Raw genomic sequence first — 22,328 nt, forward strand, 5'->3', positions numbered from 1 at the left:
AATCTAAGAACAAAAAAAAAAGGGAACAGTATTGTCCAATAACTTAACAAGAATATACAGGTCTCTTAAGGTGGTTACTCTGCAGTTCAGCAAGGGGTTGTTGGAACAAGATGATCTTTAAGATCCTTTCCAACCCAAACAATTCTATGATTCTATGAAACTAACATAATTTTTAACATACAGATGTGCTCTAGGAGAAGCAGTCTTTCTTAGGATGGTTAGGATTGTAATCAGATATTGTAATCAGGCAAAAACATGTGTGTGGGTTCGTAATTATCATGGTACAACCATTAACTCCTTAATTACTTTAGTTTCAAAAAGTTCTATTTCATTTAGGTGCAAGCTGCCTATATGTAGAATCACAGAATGGTTTGCGTTGGAAGGGACTGTAAAGATTGTCCAGTTCCAGTCCCCTGCCACAGACAGGGACACCTTTCACTAGAGCAGATTGTTCCAAGCCGTGTCCAATCTGGCCTTGAACACCACCAGGGATGGGGCAGCCATGGCTTCTTTGGGCAACCTGTGCCATTGCCTCACCACCCTCACAGGGAAGAATTTCTTCCTTACATCTAATCTGAATCTCCCCTCTGTCAGTTTAAAGCCAACACCCTGTTGTCCTGTCACTACATACCCTTGTAAAAAGACTCTCCAGATTTCTTGGGAGGACCCCTTTAGGTACAGGAAGACTCTTACAAGGTCCCTCATGAGCTTTTCTTCAGGCTGAACCAGCCCATCTCTCTCGGCCTGTCTTCATAGGTGCTCCAGCTCTATAAGCATCTTCGTGGCCCTCCTTAGGATTTGCTCAAGAAGGCCTTTTCTCCCTCTTGTGTTGGGGAGCTGAACGCAATATTTCAGGTGGGGTCTCAGGAGGGTGGAGTAGTGGCATAGAATCCCCTCCCTTAACCTCCTCGTCAGCCCAGGACAGGGTTGGCTTTCTGGGCTGCAGGCACACACTGATGGATCATGTTGAGCTTCTCATCAGCCACCACCCCCAAGTCCTCCTCAGGGCTGTTCGCAGTCTAGTCTCTGCCCAGCCCCTATTTGTGATTGGGATTGTCCTGACCCACGTGCAGTACTTTGCAGTTGGCCTTGTTGAACCATGAGGTTTGCATGGACCCACCTCTCAAGCCTGTTGAGGCCCCTCTGAATGGCATCCCTTCCCTCCAGTGTACAACGCAGCTTGGTTCCATCAGCAAATTTGCTGAGAGTGCACTTAATACCACTGTCCATGTTGCTGATAAAGGGGTTGCTTTTGATTCTGTTGGCTTGAACATGCTTTGGGGCCAGCAAATTAGTCAGATATGTTCTATTCGCACACAGAATTTAGAAATTTGTAAATTCTCCTTGAGATAGTACCACTGACGTGTACTCTTCTATATCCCTAGTCCAAGTGCCTCTAGGCCTGCTAATGATAGATGTATAATACCACTGTAAATACACTATGTGCATTTTAATTTGGTGTCTCTTCTGTAGCACCTTCAGTGTGACCAGAGCACATGGGTGCTAATTCTAACACAATAGTAGATACTTCAGTATTTTGGCTGGCAGGAAAATGTAGAAGAGGACCATTGTACTCTGCGAGGACTTGTATCCAGCATAGCGCATACACTCCACTTTGAATTCAGGTAATTTTAAGCTTCTAAAGAAATGCCATAATGAAGGAAATATTTTGCAATCTCCTGTGAGGCCCAGCTGTGTGATGAATGTAAGTTATGTGTTCATCCCCTTGGTATGACCACTCTGTTTAAGTGCTTGATAACATCTATTGTCACACCTTTGTTAATAGAATTCTAGTGTGTGGCAAAAGGTCAACAGTCATTTCTAGATACGTCTTGCACAGCAGACTTGCTGATGAGTGAGTGGTTTGCTAACTCCATTGTAATTCTTTTCTGGAGTAAGATGACTTCTATTGCAGAAATACTAAGGGCCTGTCTCCCCCTGCAGCCAGCAACTGGAAATTTTTGTATTGTAAAAGATGGAGGGGGGATGATGACAGAATTTGTATACTGTGGCAAAACACTTACTAGCAAATTCTAGATAATATGCCATTGATTTTTACAAATGGCTTTTAAATTTAATTATAAAAGGATGATTTGATTTGGGCTTTCCGTTATTTATAGGTTTTTGTGGGAGCTTCACAGTTTCCAAGTACCACACTCATGTTAAGCAGTGAGAAGGTACATCTTACCTCTGGTTTCCTGATAAAATAATCTGAATTACATGTGGAAATACAGGACTGGGGTGCAGTTAGGGAGAGAACTGAATTAAAGCAAGTGATGAAACACACTTCCGATACAAGACATATGGAACTTACATTTGAAAGGGAGACTGCTTTATTGATTGTGCCTAAGTAAGTAAGGATCTTCCACCCACCCAGCAGAACCTTAATTTCCAGGAGGTGAAAACTGGGGTATTCATCACCTGTGTATTTCCTGCTGGAGAACTGAAGGATGGTATTGACTGACATTAGTTTGCATGATCAAAATTATTGTGGAAGGGATCTGGAAGAAATCTCTATCCATCTGTGCTGCATCATGTAAGAGCTTTGACACTAATCAAATAGTTCAGGCTTCTTCACTTGTAGTTTTTAATTTCTCATTCTTCAGTAAGCGGTTCAGCCTGATTTCTGGTCTAGAATCAGAAATACAGTGGTGAGATCATTCAGAAGATGAAGCCGCTCAACCCACTAACCCACATTGAATACATCTTTACAGGCACAGATGTACTAGCTTCATGTCATGCTATGTGTCATCTGACCACACTAGCTACCACTTCCCACCCTGAGCTTGTTTGACCAGCTTTTCTCCTTTTAGGTGCCTGTTCAGCCATTGATTCTTAGGAGATTGAGAGAGCCAGAGGCGGCCTGCTAGACCCACGTGAAATCTGTGGGAGTGCTGCTGTTCTGTAATCTCTGTGTTGATCCGCATTGCTGCTTGTTCTTCAGTAAGAGATTTCACAGCAGGTCCTTGAGAGGTCCTGAGATCAGACAGTGCTCAAGGCCATTCCTGTTCAAGGAAAATACCTTATCTCTCCTGCAAGGAGGCTTATTGCAGCCTGGGAAGGGGTTGGAGCTCCTAAGGGAACCTAAGGATGCCATAGCCGAGTACCTCTTTGAAATTTTGCTGTCACAGCTGTAGCTCCATAGCAATCTTCATTAGACTGCAGGTGCGCAGATTGAGCAAAAAGAGAAGATTTGTTCATTTAACACCATTCCCAGTTTATTATTCTCCATATCCCGTATTTCATGTGCCACCTTCCTTGGTATAGTTGTCCCTTGTTCAATAAACAGTAGAGGTTAGTTTCTCCCGATGCAGTCAGTGGCTTATAAAAAGTATCGACATGGTCTTCATTCAGTCCTGTCTGGTTCTTGCTCTTTGTTTTGTTTTTTCTTCTTTGATCACGTTTTTTTTCCCTATTGGCTTCTTAATAAATTCTTGCACCATTACTGCTGATGCAATTCCTTAATGAGTATTTTCAGTAAGACCTGAGGCCCATTGTTCACTGCAGCCAGCAAAACTGGGTGGACTGCTAGGCAGGAGTTGTATCAGCAGCTGGAAATACAAGGGAAGAGAGCAACCAGTGTTTTTTTCTAGCCCAGGCTCTCCTCTTTCTCCCTGCTTTCCCTTCCGTGGGCACATGATGGACAGTCAGCAGGCAATTAGAAAATTCTCTCATGACCTATCTCTCCTGGCTCTGGCTTTTCACCTCCTGTTGCTCAGGAAACCGCAGTCCCACATCACTTCCCTAGGCTCTTGGTGGTGCAGAGTAGTGCAGGACAGCAGTGTTCTGGGAAATGCACAATGGAGAGTCAGGATTAGCAAGCAGCACAGAGAAGGTCAAAAAGAGCCTGGCAGACAGCAGGAACCACCATGGCTGTACAGCCCTTTCCCTGGTGAAATGATCAGACAAACGCTGGCTGTAGTAAAGTTATTAATGGCGGTGCTCAGTTAAGGGCACAAAGCTTAGGAAAACATTCCCGGTGCTGGCCGAGAGCTACGGAGGTGTCAACTTTCACAGCACTGGCCATCAGGCGGCGCCAGCACCGAAGACGTGCTCGAGCCTCTGTGTATCCATCACTAGAAGGTGGTGCATCAAATGGCTGTAACTTACAAATTGCTGCCATTTTCCTGAGCTTTAACAGGTTTCCAGCAAAGCAACAGGAGTAAAAAACTGCTGTTTTCCAGCAGGGTAGGGCAAGTGCTGCTTTGGTGGAGGATGGGGACCATAATTCAGATGTCAGCTGAAATTCTGCCCCTGGTTGTAAACCTGTGCAAAGCTTTTCTGGTGGCCCGTGCTAAAGCATGGTGATCAGCCTGCTCTGCCTGGCGGCAATGGTCAGTGGTTGCCAGGTGTCCTTGGTGGACAGTCTGGAGAGGCTGGATGGAGATCAGCACCACTGCCACCAGCAGCATGTCCCCGATTTGTCTCCTCCCATGTGGTTGTGCAGGGGGAAGATAAACCACCATGTTGCTGCTTGCGAGAGGGGCACCGCATCAGTGCTTCCTGCTGGGGAAGTGCTTCCAGAAGGCTCTCCAGAGCATACAAAGTATTCTTGCAGTACAACAGGACTGCCATTTCTACTGTCCACTGAGTAAGCAAACAAGTCAGTCTGGGGTGCTGCTGGCTCACACTAGGAGAAAAAATGACTCCTGTGTGTCTTAGGCTTGTTTGATACTGACCGTGTGCGATCTGACCAGTATAACCATGCCCTGAACTGGCTCAAACCCACCTGACTGCATAAGCCAGCAGTTCTCTGATATGGCATATAAGGTTAACTGAGCCTCAATGGTATTACAGATATTTATCATCTCAGTATTAGCTTTAGGAAAGCTAAAGGAAAAAAAAAAAGGCCTCTTCTTTAACATCCCCTTTCCCTAAAACAGGATGTTGTAATGAGAGAAAAAAGATTATTTTGCAGTGTTGAAAACTGCGAAGGTTAGAGTAGGTCTGGAGGCTTTTTTGGTTTGTTTTGCACAATGTGTCATACCTGTGCTTTTATGAGACTCCTGAGAACCACGTCTGATGGATGAGCATTTGAGTTCAGAGGCTGTCCTGTTCTTTGAGGGACCACTGGCTCCTAGTGCTGATTCAGATGTCACAATTCATTTGTCGTATCTCAGAATGGTCACCCGCAGGCAGCAATCCTTTCTCATCACTCACTGTACCATTACAAGCCTTGTGGTACCTTCTGTTTAACCAGGAAGGTGAACTGAAAGTCTAACGGGGATCCCTTGCTCCTCTCCAGCTCTAACAGAAGTGACCACCCTGGCACTGAGCGGGTGCTAGGAACATCACTGCTCCTGCATGTTCCCATCTGGGCTGTAACCTCACCACCTTCTACCTGTCACTAGGCGTTTTAGACAGCATCTGAAAGCTCCTACTCTTTCAGTGTAAAGCAACACCTCTGAGGGATGTATCTATACCTACACCCACAGCTTTACAGCAAAGGAGCTCAAGCAGCCCTTCACTTCAACCACCAATAGCACAAATGACCTTCCAGGAGGAAAAGTGGTTGCAAGGCAGGGTTTTCCTCTGGGCCCTGCTAGAAGGATTTCCTACATGCTTCCCCAAATCTTCTGCAAGGTCTCTAGTACCCTCTTCGGGCAGCTCTGGGATATCTGAGACAACCCCTTCCCCCTTGCTCACCCCTAAGCCTCTCTATTGCCCATGCTCCAGGGAGAGGCAGGAAGGCCACTTGGCGCAGACTGTAGCAAGAAGATGACTACACTTCAATGCCCTGACAGCTAGGTTAACTACTTCGGTAAAACACTCCCTGTCATTTCAAATTACCTTGAGATGTTCATAAGTCCTTGTCTCAGAGTGATTTAGGGATGCTGTTGCATACCACTGGACTTTTGGATTTTATCCCAACATCGATTTGAATCTGCATAGAGATGCCTTGCAAATGCAGCTTCCTTACGCTTCTGCTTTGTCACCACAGCGACTGAACTTTGTCAAGTTAAATTTGTCTAATCTCTTTGTCTGTGATCCTTTATTTATTCTCTATTCCTTACTCTTTCCCAAAGCTTCCAGACCCCACTGGAAGGTCTGAGTTCACTCAATGAAGTCAGTGAACTGGATTTAGGCACATATGTGTTTTTGCAGTGTTTAGGTAATATTTTGCACCGGGAAAGTGTTTGACCTCTGCAATGTCAAGTTTTGCTTGTGGGAATGCTTTTTTTCTTTAGCAACATTACTGACAAGGCACTTTCTTTTTAATAGCTGAGCAGATAAACTTCCTATATGAGAGCATGAATTTTCTCTCACTCCTCTTCCCTTTTCTCAGTGTTTCCCATGTGTCTGCATTGCTCTGGTTTAGGTCAGACACAAAGACTCCACAAAACTTACCTGACTTAACCTATCACAGGCACTTGTCATACTACCCGTGCTATGTCACAGATCTGTTGTCTCACTCAGACCTTCCTCATGTCCCACAGGCTGTAAGAAAAAAGAAAACCATGAAGCTTGGTGTGAGGGCTTTGGTCCCACTCAGTGGTGGTGAGCCACAGGAAATCTCTTCCTTCTCCCTTTAGGTATGATGTTTCCCTTAGGTTTCTCTTTACAGGATCAGTTATCCCTAAGAACACATACAGTGTGTATGGCACCATGTATTTACCAGTTCAGTAAGTAGTGTGTTTGGTTTGCCTCCCTAGTACATGAATGTTGCTGTTTTCCAGAGGCACATTGAAGTACGAGGAAAGTCAGACAGGATTGGACAGTGAGGCTACTGGAAAAGTGGGAACTTGGCTCAGGTATCCTCACACTAAATATGTCATCTAACCTATGCTCTGTTGGGAAAGCTTCCTGCTGTCCTTTGAGATCTCAGATAAGCAACAACAGGAACAAAAAGGGCTATGTACTCCTAAACCACTCACATCACACAGTTTTGTCATGTTTAAAAAGGCTTTGTATGTGGCTTTAAAAAATAACTCTCTCCCTACTTAAGCCTGAGTTTGGTTTGTGTCACATGCTTTACTTTTACTACACCTCTCTTCATCACAGGAGCAGGCAACGCAAGAGCCTTAAAGCATCAGATGGTGTTGTCAGGCCCCTGTCAGCCCAGGGTGCCTATGGCTGCAGTGACAAGCACATCATTGCAGCTAACCATCGTTACAGCAAATAGTGCTCTTAGTGTGCATTAAAGCAAGTAAATTAAAAGGGAAAATCATTTTAAGCTTTACAGAGTGTTGACTACCTGTACTCCCTTGAAGGGATTTGAGGTTAGAAATATTTTTTTACAAGTTTTGTTCTTTTCTGACAATACTTGGCAATGCACACAATATGCTTCCCTTTCTCCTAAGCTGACTACAATAGTAAATCAAATAAAGCAGCCTGCCCTATCCTCTCATTCCAGTAAGAGTTCATCTTCTGGACTTCGGGATTTCAGCATTCTTTGCCAAACAAATGGGATGGGTGAGGAAAACTACACGTCAAAAGGAAAATTCTGCATTTTTAGCTGTTGACAAAATTGTTTTGTGGTCAATGAAAAACTTCCCACCACCCAAGGAGCTGGATTACTGCAAGTGTGATGGTGCCTGGATGGGAGCTTGAGTTGGTTTTGGTAACCAACCACCCCCGCACCACTAGTAACCACACAATGTAACCACTGCTGTACATCACAGTGCCTTTTCTGTGCTATAAATAAGAGGATGCATCTGCTTTCTCTGTGTTTATTGCATTACACTGAAGCAAAACGACATGTGGTTATTTGCGGTTACTAGCTGATTATTTCCCCATGTCTAAGGAATACAAGGAGAAGCAATTAAATAGTTTGGGACCCAGTTACTGCAGAAGGGAGGCTTAGGCCTTGTGACAGGAAAGGATGAGGGCAGCCAGCAGGCCTGATATTATCGCCCTTTCCTGGGCATGTGGCCAGAGCAATTTGCTGGGAGTAGCATGGTAAAATCCATGTGCAGGAGATGTTCATCCCTGCCCCAAGTGACCCAGTGGTGGCCACATTCGGTGTTGTCACCCTTTGTGCTGCAAGCTGCACAGAGGAACCTCTCCAAGGTTGTGAAACTCCTCTGGCTCACTCAGGATGGGACTTTCCTTGTGTCTTTCTCAGGCCATAGTCTTTCCAATGCACCAAACCCTCCACTGCTGTGGTTTACACACAAAACAACGCTCATGCCTCTTAAATAGTGACCTCTAAGAAGTCCCTGGAGATGCTTGAAAATGGTTTCCTGCTCATTGTTCATGAGGATGGAGAAGTGGTAGCTGAGATAAAGAGCTGCTGATGCATCTCTGGGCTGGTGCTGCTGGAAGGAGCAAGTCTTATGAATATCAAGCTTAAAGTCATCAGTGTAAAATGTAGTCTTCAAACACAGTGGCCAGAGGAACCCACCTGAAGCAGTGAGGTTGCAAAGTACACCAGGATTTGTTGTTTGGCTTTGATGTATCTGCAGGTTTGATTTAGCTGTAGAAACTCAGTTTGCTAAGGCAATTACTGACACTGATAGCTACATTACATAAGCCATTTTCTTGCCTTTTTTTTTCTTTTACTTTTTCATTTTCCAACTGTGGCTGGAGGCCCAAAAGCGGCAAATCGGTGCTGGCAAGACGTTTGAAGAGCCTGGAGGTTGCATGTCCTCACCAACCTGCCTCTTTGTAGGCGTTGTTGAGGTGAGTGCAGATTTCGTTGGTCACCTTCTCAAAGGAAGCTTTGCAGTCTCCGCCAAATTTCTCCTCCATCAGTTGCAAGATAATGTCACAGATAAGCTAAACAAGGAGGAAGGAAGAAACAACCAGTGTCAACTTTCCTCCACATTAGGGGCATAAGAACAAAATACATATTCTTAGTTGTGATTCTTGGAGAGTGAAAAGAGGTACAAGAACAATTCAGCAGTATATTGCATACAAAGATTGTAATAGGTCATGGAAAAATACGTACAGAACTCACCAAACAATGCAGTTACTACTGCTCTTCTTTTAACTGTCCTGTGTTTAGTTACTGTTGACTGCACCCATCACTTAAAGACAGCAGGACTGTACAGGACAAGGCCAGTTTACTTGGTACAGCCACTGCAGTCCTTCTGACAGTGGATTGTCCCAGAAGTTTACAGGCCACAGGGAGCCCCGTGTTGCACACCTATGGAATACATTGCTTGGGGGGTAAATTCCTTCCTAATCTTTCCTCGAATAGGAATCTAGCACTCTAGTAATGAGGGTTTGCTTTCACAGTCACTAGGTAGATGACATACTTTGAAATGTCAACTGCTTTTCCATGCAGCGTTTATTGTTTTGTATGCACCTTTACCCTCAAAAAGTATTTTCGGGATCTCTGCTGGCAGAAATCCTCACTTATTCTCACACTTCCTGAAAACTGAGCCCACTGCATTGGAAACCACCTTCCTGGTGCCTGAGTGACCTTTGCCAGAAGGTGCCTCTTTTCTGCATTTTGTGCTGTGTGAGGCAGACAAAACAGCTATAAATGCACTCTGCTAGTGGCATCAGGTGGACTTGGGAAACTAATTTGATCCTGTGTTTATTATCTGTGTTTGTTTAGTGGTGGCAATTCTGTTGGTGTTGCTGCTCAATAATAGTTTAGGTTGTTCTAGCAAAGCTCAGTTCCTGCTGCTAGAAAGAAATAGACATCAAGGATTCAAGTCCAGTGTTAAGCTCCTTTTCTATGTCTTGTTATTAAATGTCTTGTTATTAAATAAGTGTGTGATTCCTGTTGCACTGAGAAAACCCACTACAACTCGTGGGCAGCCTCTGCAGCTCCCACCTGAGCAAACCTGCCTGCATCGTATCTGCTGCATAGCCTCCTTCCCAACAGATGCCAGATCACTCACTCCTGCTATTGTCCACCATCAATCATCTCACTTTCCACCTCTCCAGTCTCTGAAGCATATACATATTCTTATATACAAAGCCTGTTTTCCTCAGTTCTACCCCTCAAAGCGAAAGACGTCCTCCCAGTCACAATTACAGTCCCTGGGAAGAGGGCTGCTGGCTCACCCTAAAGTTTTTGGGGTCAATCTTCAGCTGGGTGGCGTGTTTCTTGCCGAGTGGGTTCACTATCCCAAGAAAAGCCTCAGAGTTGTCCAGGTGTTGCACCATGTCATTGATGGCAGTGAAAACCCTCTTGCCGTGCCCTCTGATCTGATCTGACTGTTTCATCTCTTCAGCAGAGTCCATGCCTTTGAAGTGTGAGAAGTAGGACTTGGTGTCTGGATGCTCGGTAAACATCCTGTTGAGAAATGAGAGACATCCTAATTTGTGGACCAAGGCATCAACATAGATATGGCTTCACATTACAGGCCTTGTCTTATGCATTTATTGTCCTTTTGCCTTCTCTTTATTAGAAGGGGCACCTCTTTCCCCTGCATTTCTTGGCTCCTCTTTATCCTCCCATCTGTGCATAGCCCCTATGCCCACTGCAGCCTGTCTCACTTCTCCCCAGGGCACTTCTCTTTGCTCACTCCACCTTAAAACTTACCTATCCTGAGTTTGTTTGCTGCTTCTGAAGTAAACATTTCTTCAGTGTTGACTCAGTGTTAGGCTGAGATAAAAACCACAGAGAACTAAGATGACAATATTCACATCAGGTGAGTGTGACAGGGCAGTATTCCCGAAGATGTGCTGGACAGCAGATACCTCCACTGTGCTCTCGGTGGGTGTTTTCATGGAGAAATCCTACTACTGGTTTTGTTAATTATCCCCTTCCAAGAGCCCATCCCAAAGCTTTCTTACTGCCTGTGATGGACTGTTGTTTGAGTACCAAGTACTGCTCATTTGGTTTGTTCAAAAGTAACACAATTCAATGCCACTTGTAAAGGAATTGTCTTTTTTAATACATCAATTACAGTCATCTTGGTCAAGCTCTTAAAAAAGCAGTTTACTCACCTGGGTAAACCAGTTATCCACCTGACACAGGAATAGCAAATTCTAGATTACATTTCACAGAGTCGCAGAATGGTTGGGCTTGAAGGGACCTATGTAGGTCATCTAGCACAACCTTACTGCTCAAGCCAGTTGCCCAGGACCATGTCCAGACAGCTTTTGAATATCTCCATGGATGGAGACTCTACAACCTCTCTGGGCAACCTGTGCTACTGCTCAGTTGCCGTCACAGTGAAAAGGTGTTTCCTGAAGTTTGGAAAGAATCTCCCATGTTCCAGTTTGTTCCCATTGCCTCTGGTGTTGTCACTGAGTGCCACTGAGAGGATCCTTCTTTGTACCTCCCTTCAGGTTCATACATACATTGACAAGATCCCCCTCAGCCTTCTCTTCTCCAGGCTGAACAGTTCCAGGTTGCGCAACCTCTCCTCACAGGAGACAGACTCCAGTCCCTTCATCATCTCCATGGCCCTTCATTGTATGTCCAGTACATCTCTTGTGCTGGGGAGCACAGAACTTTTCAATAGGCAAGGCTGGAGCTATAGGACACTAAGGCAAAACCTTCTAGAGTAAATTACCCTGGGGAGCCAAGCCACTGTATGCTTACTAGCATTTTATAGCTGCATTTCTGACCCTAACTGTCCTTAGGTTGTGTAGACTGCAGAATCTACGTGACAGTTTCTGAGGCTGATCCAGCCACAGGGTGTGATATACAAGAAAGGCAGAGGTAAAGGTATGATAACCAGAAAAGTACTGGGTTGCTCAGTGCATATGGAAGTGATGCAAGTCCCAGCTGGGAGAGGAATATGAGGAAGGTGAATGGAAGAAACTTGTGTCTTATAGAAGAAGAGAGGAAATCAGAGTGAAAACAGAGAGGAAAGCCCACGGGAAGTGCACAATACACTGGAACAGCTGGGCTTTGGACTGGAAAGGGTGAAGGAAAATCAGAATAGAAATACTTGGGACATGCAAGTTAAAAAGAAAAAAAAAGTTATTATAACAGTTTAGAGGTAAAGAGGAAGAGGGAAATAGGGCCCATGTTTTGTTCCCGTTCTCTTTCATACCACACTTTCTCTTCTTTACCTTAAATGGGTGGGGTAAATAATTTCTTCTTGTCTCTTCTTTCTTTCCCACCTCCTTCTCCCTTTCCTTTTACTTTGCATGGATCTCTCCTCTTCCCCATTTCCTACTTGAGGTGCAATAAACCACAGCAAATCAAAACGTTCCCAGCAAGGGCTGCACAAAAACCATCAGGAAACGCTCCTAGGTGGTAACTCCATCCTTCTTGCCATTCCTTTTTCAACTCTCTGGGGTAGCAGCAAGATGGCTCTTTCCTTACCTGACCAGCACAGTTGTCGCATTGTCCTCGGCATCCACATACATCTTCTCCCAGGCACCACGGGCACTTTGCACCTCTGCTTCAGAGAACGACATTGTGGAGGAGACGTTGGCAACACAGGGCACAGCAGGAGGGAGAAGGGCAGGGAGGTCCTGGCAGGGCGGTTCTGCTCCAGTTCTTTCCTCAGGGCTCTCTAAATACTGGCCCAGGGATTTAAGAGATCTTGAATGAATTCTTTGTATTGGTTCCCCTTGGTCACATTTCTGCAGGCTTTAGGGCTGCCTAATCACTTTTAATCAGGAAAGAAACCAGCCACATGAGGAAGGAGGACAAGCACTCTCACTATGGTGTCAGGTGCCAGAGCAAAGTTTCTGTTGTCTGATGAGAAAAGGGGAAAAAGGGAGTTTTCAGTGGGGAAGAAGCTCCCCTCCCCTCTCACCCTGCCAAAGCCAGTGCTTCCCTTCTTTTTCTTGAGGGCAATCCTTGCCCAAGCACTGGTTTTCCAAGTTTGCTCCCAAGAGGGCTGCTGTGCTGCGGGCACCATGGTGCCCTGCTGTACCCTCTTCCCATCTCTTCTTGGCCCTTCACTCCAAAGATACCACTTCTAGGTCTAGCAACTCTCTCAAGTCCTGCTGTCATGCTACACTCACTACCTTCCCCATAGCCCTCTGGTTTAGCAGGGGCTCGCCCTGAAGCTGCTCCTGACCTCAGTACTGTGCAACTGAGAGGCATCACCAGCCCAAACCAGCAGTGCTGCAGGGATGGTGATGGCAGCATGGGCACAGCATTCATGGCTGCAGTGCCCTGGAAAGCCACCTCATTTTAACACAGGAGGTAAGTAATGAAGGACAGCCAGGCCAAAAGCACAGGCATCACTACTCTCATCCTCTCAGCTTGCAGCTGAGATCACTGTCCTATCCCTAAGCCCTGCCTGCCCAGCAGTGAGAAAGAGATGAGGGGCAGGAGAAAGGCCAGTGTGGAGCTGCAGATGGTGCCTGTGGGCCCGTTATCCTCACAGTCACTTAGAACTGGAGGAAAATAAAATCTTGGATTATCCACACAGCACCCGGGCTTAACCTCTGGCAGGAATGTTCTCATTAAGTCCAGGCCACGCACATGAAAGAAGGGCTAAGGGGCTTGAGGAACTGCTGCTGCTGCTGGGCGCTGAGCGCAGACAAAACCTTGTATTGTTTGGGATGGTTTGGTGGAGGGAAAGAGCCCACACAACAGTGAAATGTGCAGCACAGGGAGCAAAACCAACCCAATACCTGGGGCAGAAGGAAAGTGGTGGTTGCTTGGAGGGGTTGTGTTCCACCACTGCCAAGGAGCGCCTAAAAGGACTTAACTAAAATTCCCTTCCCTTCCCGCACTTTCCCTTTCCACCACAGCAAACAAAAAGTGATCTGATAGAAAGCTGCACAACCTTCTGCTTTCTCATCCCCAAATCCTCAGAAAAATGTCCCAGATTCCAGGAAAACTCGTGGGGGAATGGGGGCTCCCTCTTTGAAGGCAAACACAAACTGAGGAAGTGCTATAGGCTGAGCCCAGCCACCAGCACAAGGATGCAGAGGAAGGAGCAAGGATGGCACTGCAGGCTCCCAGACCTTGGAAGCCAAAACCGCCTGGGACAAACTCAGTGGGGAAAGCACCAAGTTTTTGGCCAAGAGCAGAGTGCACATCAGGTGCTTGTCATGAGTGGCCTGAGAGAGAGCAAGCCCCTGAAAAACGAGCACTCACTTTACGCAAAGGGAAAGGGGCTCAAGCAGGTCCAGAGTATGGAAGCAGAGCTGGCTGTTCTTTGAATGTAAATGTGTATGACTGCGCTTGCAACTTTTCCTCTCTCTGTAGGTGCAGACCCTGGTGCACCCTGACTTGTTGTGAACAGTTCTCAGTGGGAGAAGCTGGAGCGCTGTGGTGAGCTCAACTCTCTGACCTGAGCTGTGGCAGCAATGCACATTGCTCAAGGATGAGTCTTCCCTCTTAGCCTTTTCAGTCTTTTCCTTTGCATCTCTCTTGTTCACCCTTCATTTCTTTCTCCTGTGTTTTCTGTTTGCAGCAGTTCACAAGCAAACTTCAGCTTCCCTATGGGACTTCTCTGCTCTCCCAACCTTGTCTGAGACATTGCACTACAAAGGTGCTCATTCACTCCATAGAGCATCAGACATCCTGTTGTGGGTCAAAAAATACCCAGTTTGAGTTGGGAAATTTCAAGCAAAGTAAAGTATTGACAAATAAGAAACCAACCCACACACAAACACCTCTCTTCACCCTGTCCTAGTCCCTGTGGCACAGGTTACACGCAGGCCCTTTGGCAAGACCATGGGCAGTGCAGGAACTGGGGGCTGGTGCACCAGGATCCTTGTGCTTTCACTGCTCCTTGTGTTGTATTCAACTGCTCCAGCATGGACTCTTCCACCAGTCACTGTTCCTTTGGGTACTGCACCTGTCCTGGTCTTGTCTCTTCTTTTCCAGCATTCACTGCCCTTTCTTAAACATGTTTCCACAGAGACACCAGACTCATCATTGTTGGTCCAGTTGTGGGGTGCAATGGGTCAATTTTGTCCAGTGCCAAGCCAGCTGTGAGCAGCACAGAGCAGTCCCTGACCTCCTCCTGCACAAACAAAACCAACAATGATGTGCTCAAGCATGTCACCATGCTCTCTGTGACATGCTTTTCTATTCTTTCTTTCACCTGCTGGTGTTACTTTCACTGTTTTGGAAAATTATCTTCTATTTTCCTGCTGCGTGATTTGCTGAGCCTTTGTGAGATGAACACAGTAATACCTCATAAAGCTTTGGTATCAATAACAGGGTTATACACATCTATACGACACCTTAGGGGTCTCTAGAGATTGAAAAAAAATGCTCCAGAAGCCTTTTTCTTCTAGCCTTGGAATGGAATAGCTGTGAAAAATGTGCTGTTTAATCATAAAGTCTAACGTTGCTGCCAATACCGCTGCACCCCAGGGGAAGAGGGTGTCTGCCTGGTTTATTTCTTTTTCTTCTCCCATGGTTTCTTTTGTTCAATATCCCAAAGGAAGCGAATTCTCTTAAGTGTGGTTTCTGCTGAACAGGGAGAAATATTTTCTAAGGGAGCGCTGGGCAGCGCTGCAAGCACAGTTTTGGCCATGGATGGATGGGATGCTCCTCAGCAGGCAGGGTCAGGCTGGGGTGTGGAGGGGTGATGCAGAGTATGCTGCAAAATCCCAAGCAGGGAGCACAGCCACAGTATTCTGGGTTGTGTGCGGCAGCCAAGCTTTTCCTGGCTCGGCACCCAGCCAGGAAAGCAGTGGATGTGCCTTCAGAGCAGTGCAGGGAAATGGCAGTGGTTCTGGGAAGTGGGGCTTGTTTCGTTTTGATTTCTGAGAAACCATGTGCTTTAGGTTCCAGCGACAGAAGGAGGCGATGGCATCCTCTCCCCACCCAGCCATTCAGGATCCAGCAGTGCTGACTGACTGCAGAGCTTGTTGATGCCCCAGTCACAGGCACTGCAAAGCTGCCCGTGGTTTCTTCCCTGTGACAGTTCATGAAGTTTAACATTTAATATAAATAAACCTGTTGCCTATTTGTTCGGCAACAGGGCTTAATTCCCAGCTCAGCAGACACGCCTGTTGTAGAGGATGGCTGGAAGGGGGTTGGCAACTATAATTCTTATTTTCCCAGCACCCCCTGTGCCATCAGGCAGAGGTTAGAGCCCCCCAGAGCAGGTATTGCCAGCTTTATTGGATACTTAGCTTGAGATGCTGACACTCAGCGCTGCTTTTTCAGACATGACAAACACCAGCATCTGCTCCATGCTCACTATCTGAGGTTATCAACATTACAAGATCATCAAAACAAGCAAAATTAGGAGCTGTAATCACAGCTGTTTCTGTCAATGTCTGAATGCCAAAGCCCACAGAGCACATGGGTGGGAAAGACCTGGGGCTGACTCAAGCAGCTTTCCCAGCTGCCGCCAGACCATACTTCCCCCTCCTGTTGGAAAGCAGTGGCAGGCTCTGGCGGAGCTGTGTTGCAATCTGCACTGCTGAAACTACCAAGTCCAAAGATCAAGGAAAGAGCAGGCGTTCCCACCTTCTTAGGACCGAGTCACCCAGAATAGCCCTCACACAGTTTAAGAGCAGCACGATCTGACATGATAGAAATTTACACAGATTTCTGTTGAGAATACTTTTATTTTGCACATAGGATTTTAAATGTGAAAACAAAGGTGATGTATTCAAAATAGTCCAGCTTTTGTACATCATGGAGCATAGTATATATATATGGAGTAATTCTCTGAATGCTGCTTTAATGATTGACAGCATTAAATAACATAGCTAGCAGTGATTCCAGCACAGTCATTACAGCTAATAAAGATGGCAGCACTGAGTTTTCATGTAGTGTACCCAGCTAACCAAGTATTTTCACTGGGACAGGCTGGTGCTGAGCTACACCCTTAGTGAAGGGGGAAAAATACAACAAGACCCCAGGTGAGGCAACAGTAGTCACCACATCCCATCATCAGGCTGATGCCCAGCAGGTCTCCAACCAATAGCTACTTTGGAGAAACTCTGGCTGGTTTTATTGCTGAGCACGGAGTTACAGGGTACAGAACACGGCCTGGGTCAGCTGGGGTCAGCTGTGCTGGCTGTGTTCCTCTCCCAGCCCTTCGCTTCCCAACACCCCCTCCCTCCTCCAACCTCCTTGCTGCAGGAGTAGAGCAAGAAACGGAGACGGCCTTGCCACTGTGCAAGCACTGTTCAGCTATTGCTAAAACATCGGTGTGCCATCAACACCGTTTTTATCATAAACCACACAGCAACATACGGGTGGCTGTGACGAAAGCTAACTCCACCCCAGCCAGAGCCAGTACAACACAAGATCACATCGTTTTCTTGGATAAATTTGGGCTCACGCAGTTCATGCTATGCTGAACTTGGGCACAGGTGCTGTAGGCAGGAGGCAAAGAAACGAGCTTTTATGAACATGGAAATTACCAAGCCCAAGTCTGAGATGTAGAGGGTACCTAGAGCCCGATAGAGGAGCTCAGGCAGCAACATAAGCACTGCTCATATCTGTAATGTTACCACCTGTCATTTGTATCTACTCAGTCAGTTAGTACGATCAAACTACCCAATGGTTTAATGGAAACAACACTCCGACAGGTTTTGGATACAAGCTCCCAGACTACATTGAGTTACTGCACCACTGTCTTGACTGAGACATGAGCATGTGAATTACACACAATCTATGTAAGTGATGTCCTGAGGAGAACTGAAATCCATTCAGTGTCACCATTGGCAGAGTTAAACCTGGACTCCAGATGAAGAGACCTGATATCAGAGGAAGAAAGAATGTAGAAGGTATCAGGCTAAAAGAAATACTTATAGTCTGGTATAGCTGGAAGTTAAGACATCTGTCCAGAAGCTTTGTATCAAACACGAGTACAGAAGATTATATTGGTGATATGGACTATTCAGTGATGCAACAGGGCTAAGCTAGAAGGGCAAGAGATAAAGCAGCAGATAATCCTGCTGTCAGACACAACAGAAGGAGATGTGTTAGCCTGAAAGGGTGGTTGGTGAATAACGGAAGGAGCCATAGAATCATAGAATCACAGAGAATCAGACTAGCAAATTGTTAATCTGTGCAAGCAGAAGCCTGGATGATGAACTTCATGGTCCATTTGAATTGTCTGTTGCTGGGTTATTGTCTCTCACTGAAGCCTTGTTCTCCCTTGAGTTATTGTCCTTTCTGCTCAAGGTACTGAGAATTTACACAGATAAAAAATCAACTGTAATTGTCCATCTTTGTTTGGAAGTAATGTCAGTACATGTGGCTTTAAATTCAGTAAGCCCAAATTTAATATCCAGCTTCAGCTGGCGCTTCCTCCGAAGCTTTGTGTCTGGCATTGGCACTGTACAGGAGCCAAGGAATTCCATCCCTTCCTCATCTACATACTGAGCATCCTGCTTTTCTGTACAATAGAAAGAAAACTTTGCTTGTGTTTGATCTGCTTCTACTGGATGGAAATAATACTGGGCTTCTTTATTTATATTCACTGACTCATCAATTCCAACCAATTTCTTGAAGAGATCTGTACAATAAATATAGCCATCCTTTTCTGAGATCCTTTTTTTGCTGAGGTCATGGATAGCAGCATTGAATTCCTGAGCTACTGCTATGCCGTATGTCTGAGCACTGACTCTTGAGGCAACTATGCATGGATTGACTCCAAATAAAACAGCCCTTTTTACAATGCCTGCTTGGGCATCCAAAGGACAAAGGATATGATACCCCTCACTAAAGGCCTCACTGATCTCATCTCTCAAGATGATGCTAGATGAAAAGCCTCCTACAAGCAAAATGTACTGGACCTTGGCCATCTCAGGCTTGTCAAGAATTACCCTCAAAGTATGAATGATATTTCTGATCCTGTAATTAAAAAAGGTCTTCATTTTCTCATACGTAACCATGAATACCCTATCAGACCACACAACTCCATTGTGCTTTTTGAAGAAGTGGGAGATGTTCTTCTCGCACTCTGCCAGTTTGGTCAAGTTGTAGTAGCAACGTATGTAGACATCCTCTCTGCTAGCAGAACATTTCTGTAGATCAAAGTTGTACATCATATGTTGTAATTCAGTAGGGCATTTCTCTTCATATTCATTCCATACACCATCGTCAAATATTTCCCTGAGGAAATCAATGAAGTTTTGATCCACTCTGTTGCCTCTCCATCCACCTCCAGATGCCTTGTGTAATTCCTTCAGGTAATGGTTTTCTTGGCTCTCATGCACCGTGATGTCTATTGTGCCACCTACACACACACACAAACACAAATGACCTTAGCTGCTTTCTTTAAAGTACTCGAGGTCCTTACTTTCCACTGAATATAATCCAGTCCAAGTACAAATAAAAAGATCTCACAAAATAAATCTGTTTCAGAGCAATTTCTGTAGAGGTCACCCAAAAAGACCTGGTGAAAGAGAATGAGAAGCTGAAAAAGGAGGTCACAGAGCTAGAGAAAAGGTAAGGTATTTATTCAGATTTCTGATGCAATGTGCTTCTACGCTGAAAAAACACATACTTCTTGCTTCATCCAGTCCTTAGGGATCCTTTGTTTCTGACCAGATGCCCTAAACTCCATCTCCCCAGATTTTCAACCTGCTGTCACCTCTTTCCAACTGGAAGACAGCTTGGGTTGTTCTGGAAAGGGAAGGAGACATTCCCAGGGTGAATTCTTAATAAAAGATATCAGCCTACAATGACAGAGTCAAAATGCTGCTTTTTGATCACATTCCACTGTGATCATGTAAAACTGATCTAAGAAAGTACTGTTTCCCACACAAAAGGTGATTGCTAGCTACATAATATAGTTGTGAAGCACACTGTAGAAAACACGGGACTCATGAAATAAATTCATAACATGCTGTAAAATAATTACACTTACTCATTGTTACTCTTGTTGTAGCTAAGTTTTTTAATATCCTTCTTGCCCTAGAAACAAAGAGCTCTTGTCTAAAGCGATGGGCAGACACAAGGAGTCTAAGAACGTGAATGATGATTCACGTTTGTCTGCTGTGCTGGGCACGTATAATATACTCAAGCTACGTGACTGGGAAAAATTAAGGCAAAACATGACCAGTTTGACAAATAAAGATGGCAGCATCATGATTAAGGTATGATTATGTCCATTTTCTCAATCTGACTCTTATCAGATCAATATGGTGTAGCAGTATAGCAGACTCTGAGTATTAGTATTTTTGTGTCAGACAGGGTTGAGGACTAAGTTTGTGTCTCTGATTTCCCAGTCCGGCAGGGCCTGTGTAATGCTGCAGAGAGCAAACTGACAGTGACCTGCTTCTGCCTGACTTTCAGAAGGGCATATTCAAATCCCAGTCACAGATCTCTCCCATGTTAAGCACAAATGAGAAAACGCAGTTCAGTTTCCTTATGGATAATGCATTAAGTACTAGATGGGAGACCTCATTCTGATGTCTGACCCACTTGGTCTGATGGTGGGAGTATCTGAAGGAAAATACCAAAATGGTATACCTTAAAGGATGAGACTGAGATGAGGTATTATTAGCACTGTTTGCAGTGATAAGGCCCCACAGATGCTGAAGAATGGGCTTCAACAGGCTAACAGTTTGATGAAACAGTTTATTTACCAGGTATTGAAGATGTATTTCAACCAGTTAGTGGCCCTACAATTTACTCTACTGCAGATGTGTTTTCAGCACATGCTTTCCACACTACACTTCTCTTTTCACTGTGACTGCTGCTGTGATCAGCTGTTGTCTTTGCACTGCAGAAGCTGTTTGTTGCCTGTGAGACACATATCCAGGACACTATAGCTAAAGTAAATGAAGTTCTTGGCATTACACCTTTGGATGATGTTATGATCGACAGCAACCGGGTATTTCATGTTTCTGTATAACTGCACCTAGGCAGTGGGATAAAAGGGTCATCTGCATACACCATTCATTTAGAACTTAGCCTCTGCTAGGGACACTGCTCAAAATATATCAGCAATGACAGCTGAGAGGTTGAGGGTATGCAAAGCTGAGCTCCAGCAACCCTAAGTATGAGGTCAGCAATGGATAAAACAGGTATTTCTCTTTAAGAGGTAAGCTATTCCTGCGAGGAGCAGGGAGTTGGACTCGATCCTTGTGGGTCTCTTCTGGCTTGAGATTTTATGATTCTGTGTCCCCCAACAGACATACACAAGCTACATGTCTGAATTTTCCAGCCGGCCAAGGCACATATAGGAGTGTGGAGAGCATTTTCCAGCCATGTGTTGCTTTAATGGGACCTTCCTCCAAAGCTTGAAATGAATGACTTCTTCATTGCTGATTGACACAACCTGAGAAACAAAGATTCCCGGTGCTCAAGGACTGCACTGCTGGCTATGCCACATGCTAACAGTCTGCTTTGTGCTGTGCTTGCTTTGTAGGGGGTGATGCATGATACAAGAAATACCCTCAGGCATTCCCACTACAAAAAGCAACTAGAGTTTTACAGCAAAATTGTCATGGTGAGTAAAGGTACAGACCGGGAATAATGGCAGTGGTTAAATTTTATGGGATGTCTCTGCAGCTTGGTATTTAAAAAAAAAAAAGACAATGGAGGTGTCCCTTCTGCTTGAGGTTGTTTACCATTTGTAAACAACTTGATGAGGGTCTTCCAGCCCATGTACTTCCAAAATATTTTCAGAGCCATGCATACATGTAACCTTGTACGGAAGATACAGAGCTACACTGGAAGCAGTGGGGAACAGCAGGACAGGCAGGACAGCACCCTTACCAACATGGCACAGTCCTGCTGAACCCAAGCAAGGTGCAAAGAGCAGGACCGGTGGTGGTGATCAGGATCAGCCACAGCCCAGTGACGACTGGGCAAACCCACAGTGACCATAGAGGTCAAGTCCAAGCTGGGAAGTCAGTCTGTGGGGTCGGGGTCGGGGTCAGTGTCAGCCAAGCTGGGCACAAGCATCCTAACACCACAGCTTGGGCAAACACCCAGCTACCACTGAGTTTAAATCAGCTCCTGGGACAAGTGGTGGAGCATCTGTGGTTGGAGATGAGACTTTTCATAGCTCCTTTTCACAGTACCCTCTCTGCCAGTTTAGCTCTTTGCAGATCTCTCTCTGAGGAAACAGAGACAGTTGCTGGATGCCAGAACAGTCTTTTAAGTAACCCTTGGACCTCTGCTTGTCCACTCAAATGGTACCATCATCTTTGACAAAGCAAGTTCTTCAGTGCTAAGTTTATGGGGAGCAGCTACACACAAGAACAGGGAGGCAATGTAACATTACATCAACATAACATTACAAAGCTTTGTAAACTGTTCTCACTTGATTTTTCAGCAAGCTGGCATTGCCCCAAGAACCGAAACTGAAAGGGTGTTCACACTGAAGTGCTGCCAAGTTTATTGTTTGCTGTTTCTTCAGAGCCCACCAGTTAAAGCTGAGTGGAAAACACAGGGAAGCACAATAAAACATTTAGAGCACATCAACTGGAAAGAAGCAAAAAACTGGAGAAACCCAGCGTTACTGTGGCCCATAATGAAACTTGGGGAAGAAGTCGTTGTGAAAGGTGTAGTCTGGGATTAAAAGTAGCATGACTTCAGTCAAGCTACTCATTTACATGACCACAAGATG

At 45.3% G+C, this 22,328-nt stretch overlaps 2 protein-coding genes across 2 annotated transcripts; both read right to left on the reverse strand.

Moving 5' to 3' along the window:
* Nucleotides 1-8,558: 8,558 nt before the first annotated feature.
* On the reverse strand, nt 8,559-12,603 carry LOC134166526 (cytoglobin-1-like). The gene is made up of 3 exons (XM_062624235.1): nt 12,182-12,603; nt 9,961-10,192; nt 8,559-8,718 (listed from the first exon to the last, which is right to left on the reverse strand). Exons 1-3 carry the CDS (start codon nt 12,274-12,276, stop codon nt 8,590-8,592), a joined length of 456 nt encoding a protein of 151 aa, XP_062480219.1. The 5' UTR covers nt 12,277-12,603; the 3' UTR covers nt 8,559-8,589.
* Nucleotides 12,604-16,336: 3,733 nt separating this feature from the next.
* On the reverse strand, nt 16,337-19,620 carry LOC134166534 (heat shock 70 kDa protein 12A-like). Its single transcript, XM_062624245.1, has 2 exons — nt 19,617-19,620; nt 16,337-19,010 (listed from the first exon to the last, which is right to left on the reverse strand). Exons 1-2 carry the CDS (start codon nt 19,618-19,620, stop codon nt 17,938-17,940), a joined length of 1,077 nt encoding a protein of 358 aa, XP_062480229.1. The 3' UTR covers nt 16,337-17,937.
* Nucleotides 19,621-22,328: the final 2,708 nt, after the last annotated feature.

This window comes from Pezoporus occidentalis, unplaced genomic scaffold (assembly GCF_034315485.1).
Source record: "Pezoporus occidentalis ecotype Australia unplaced genomic scaffold, CSIRO_AGI_Poc_V1 ctg263, whole genome shotgun sequence".
In the NCBI taxonomy this organism is placed as follows: Eukaryota; Metazoa; Chordata; class Aves; order Psittaciformes; family Psittacidae; genus Pezoporus; species Pezoporus occidentalis.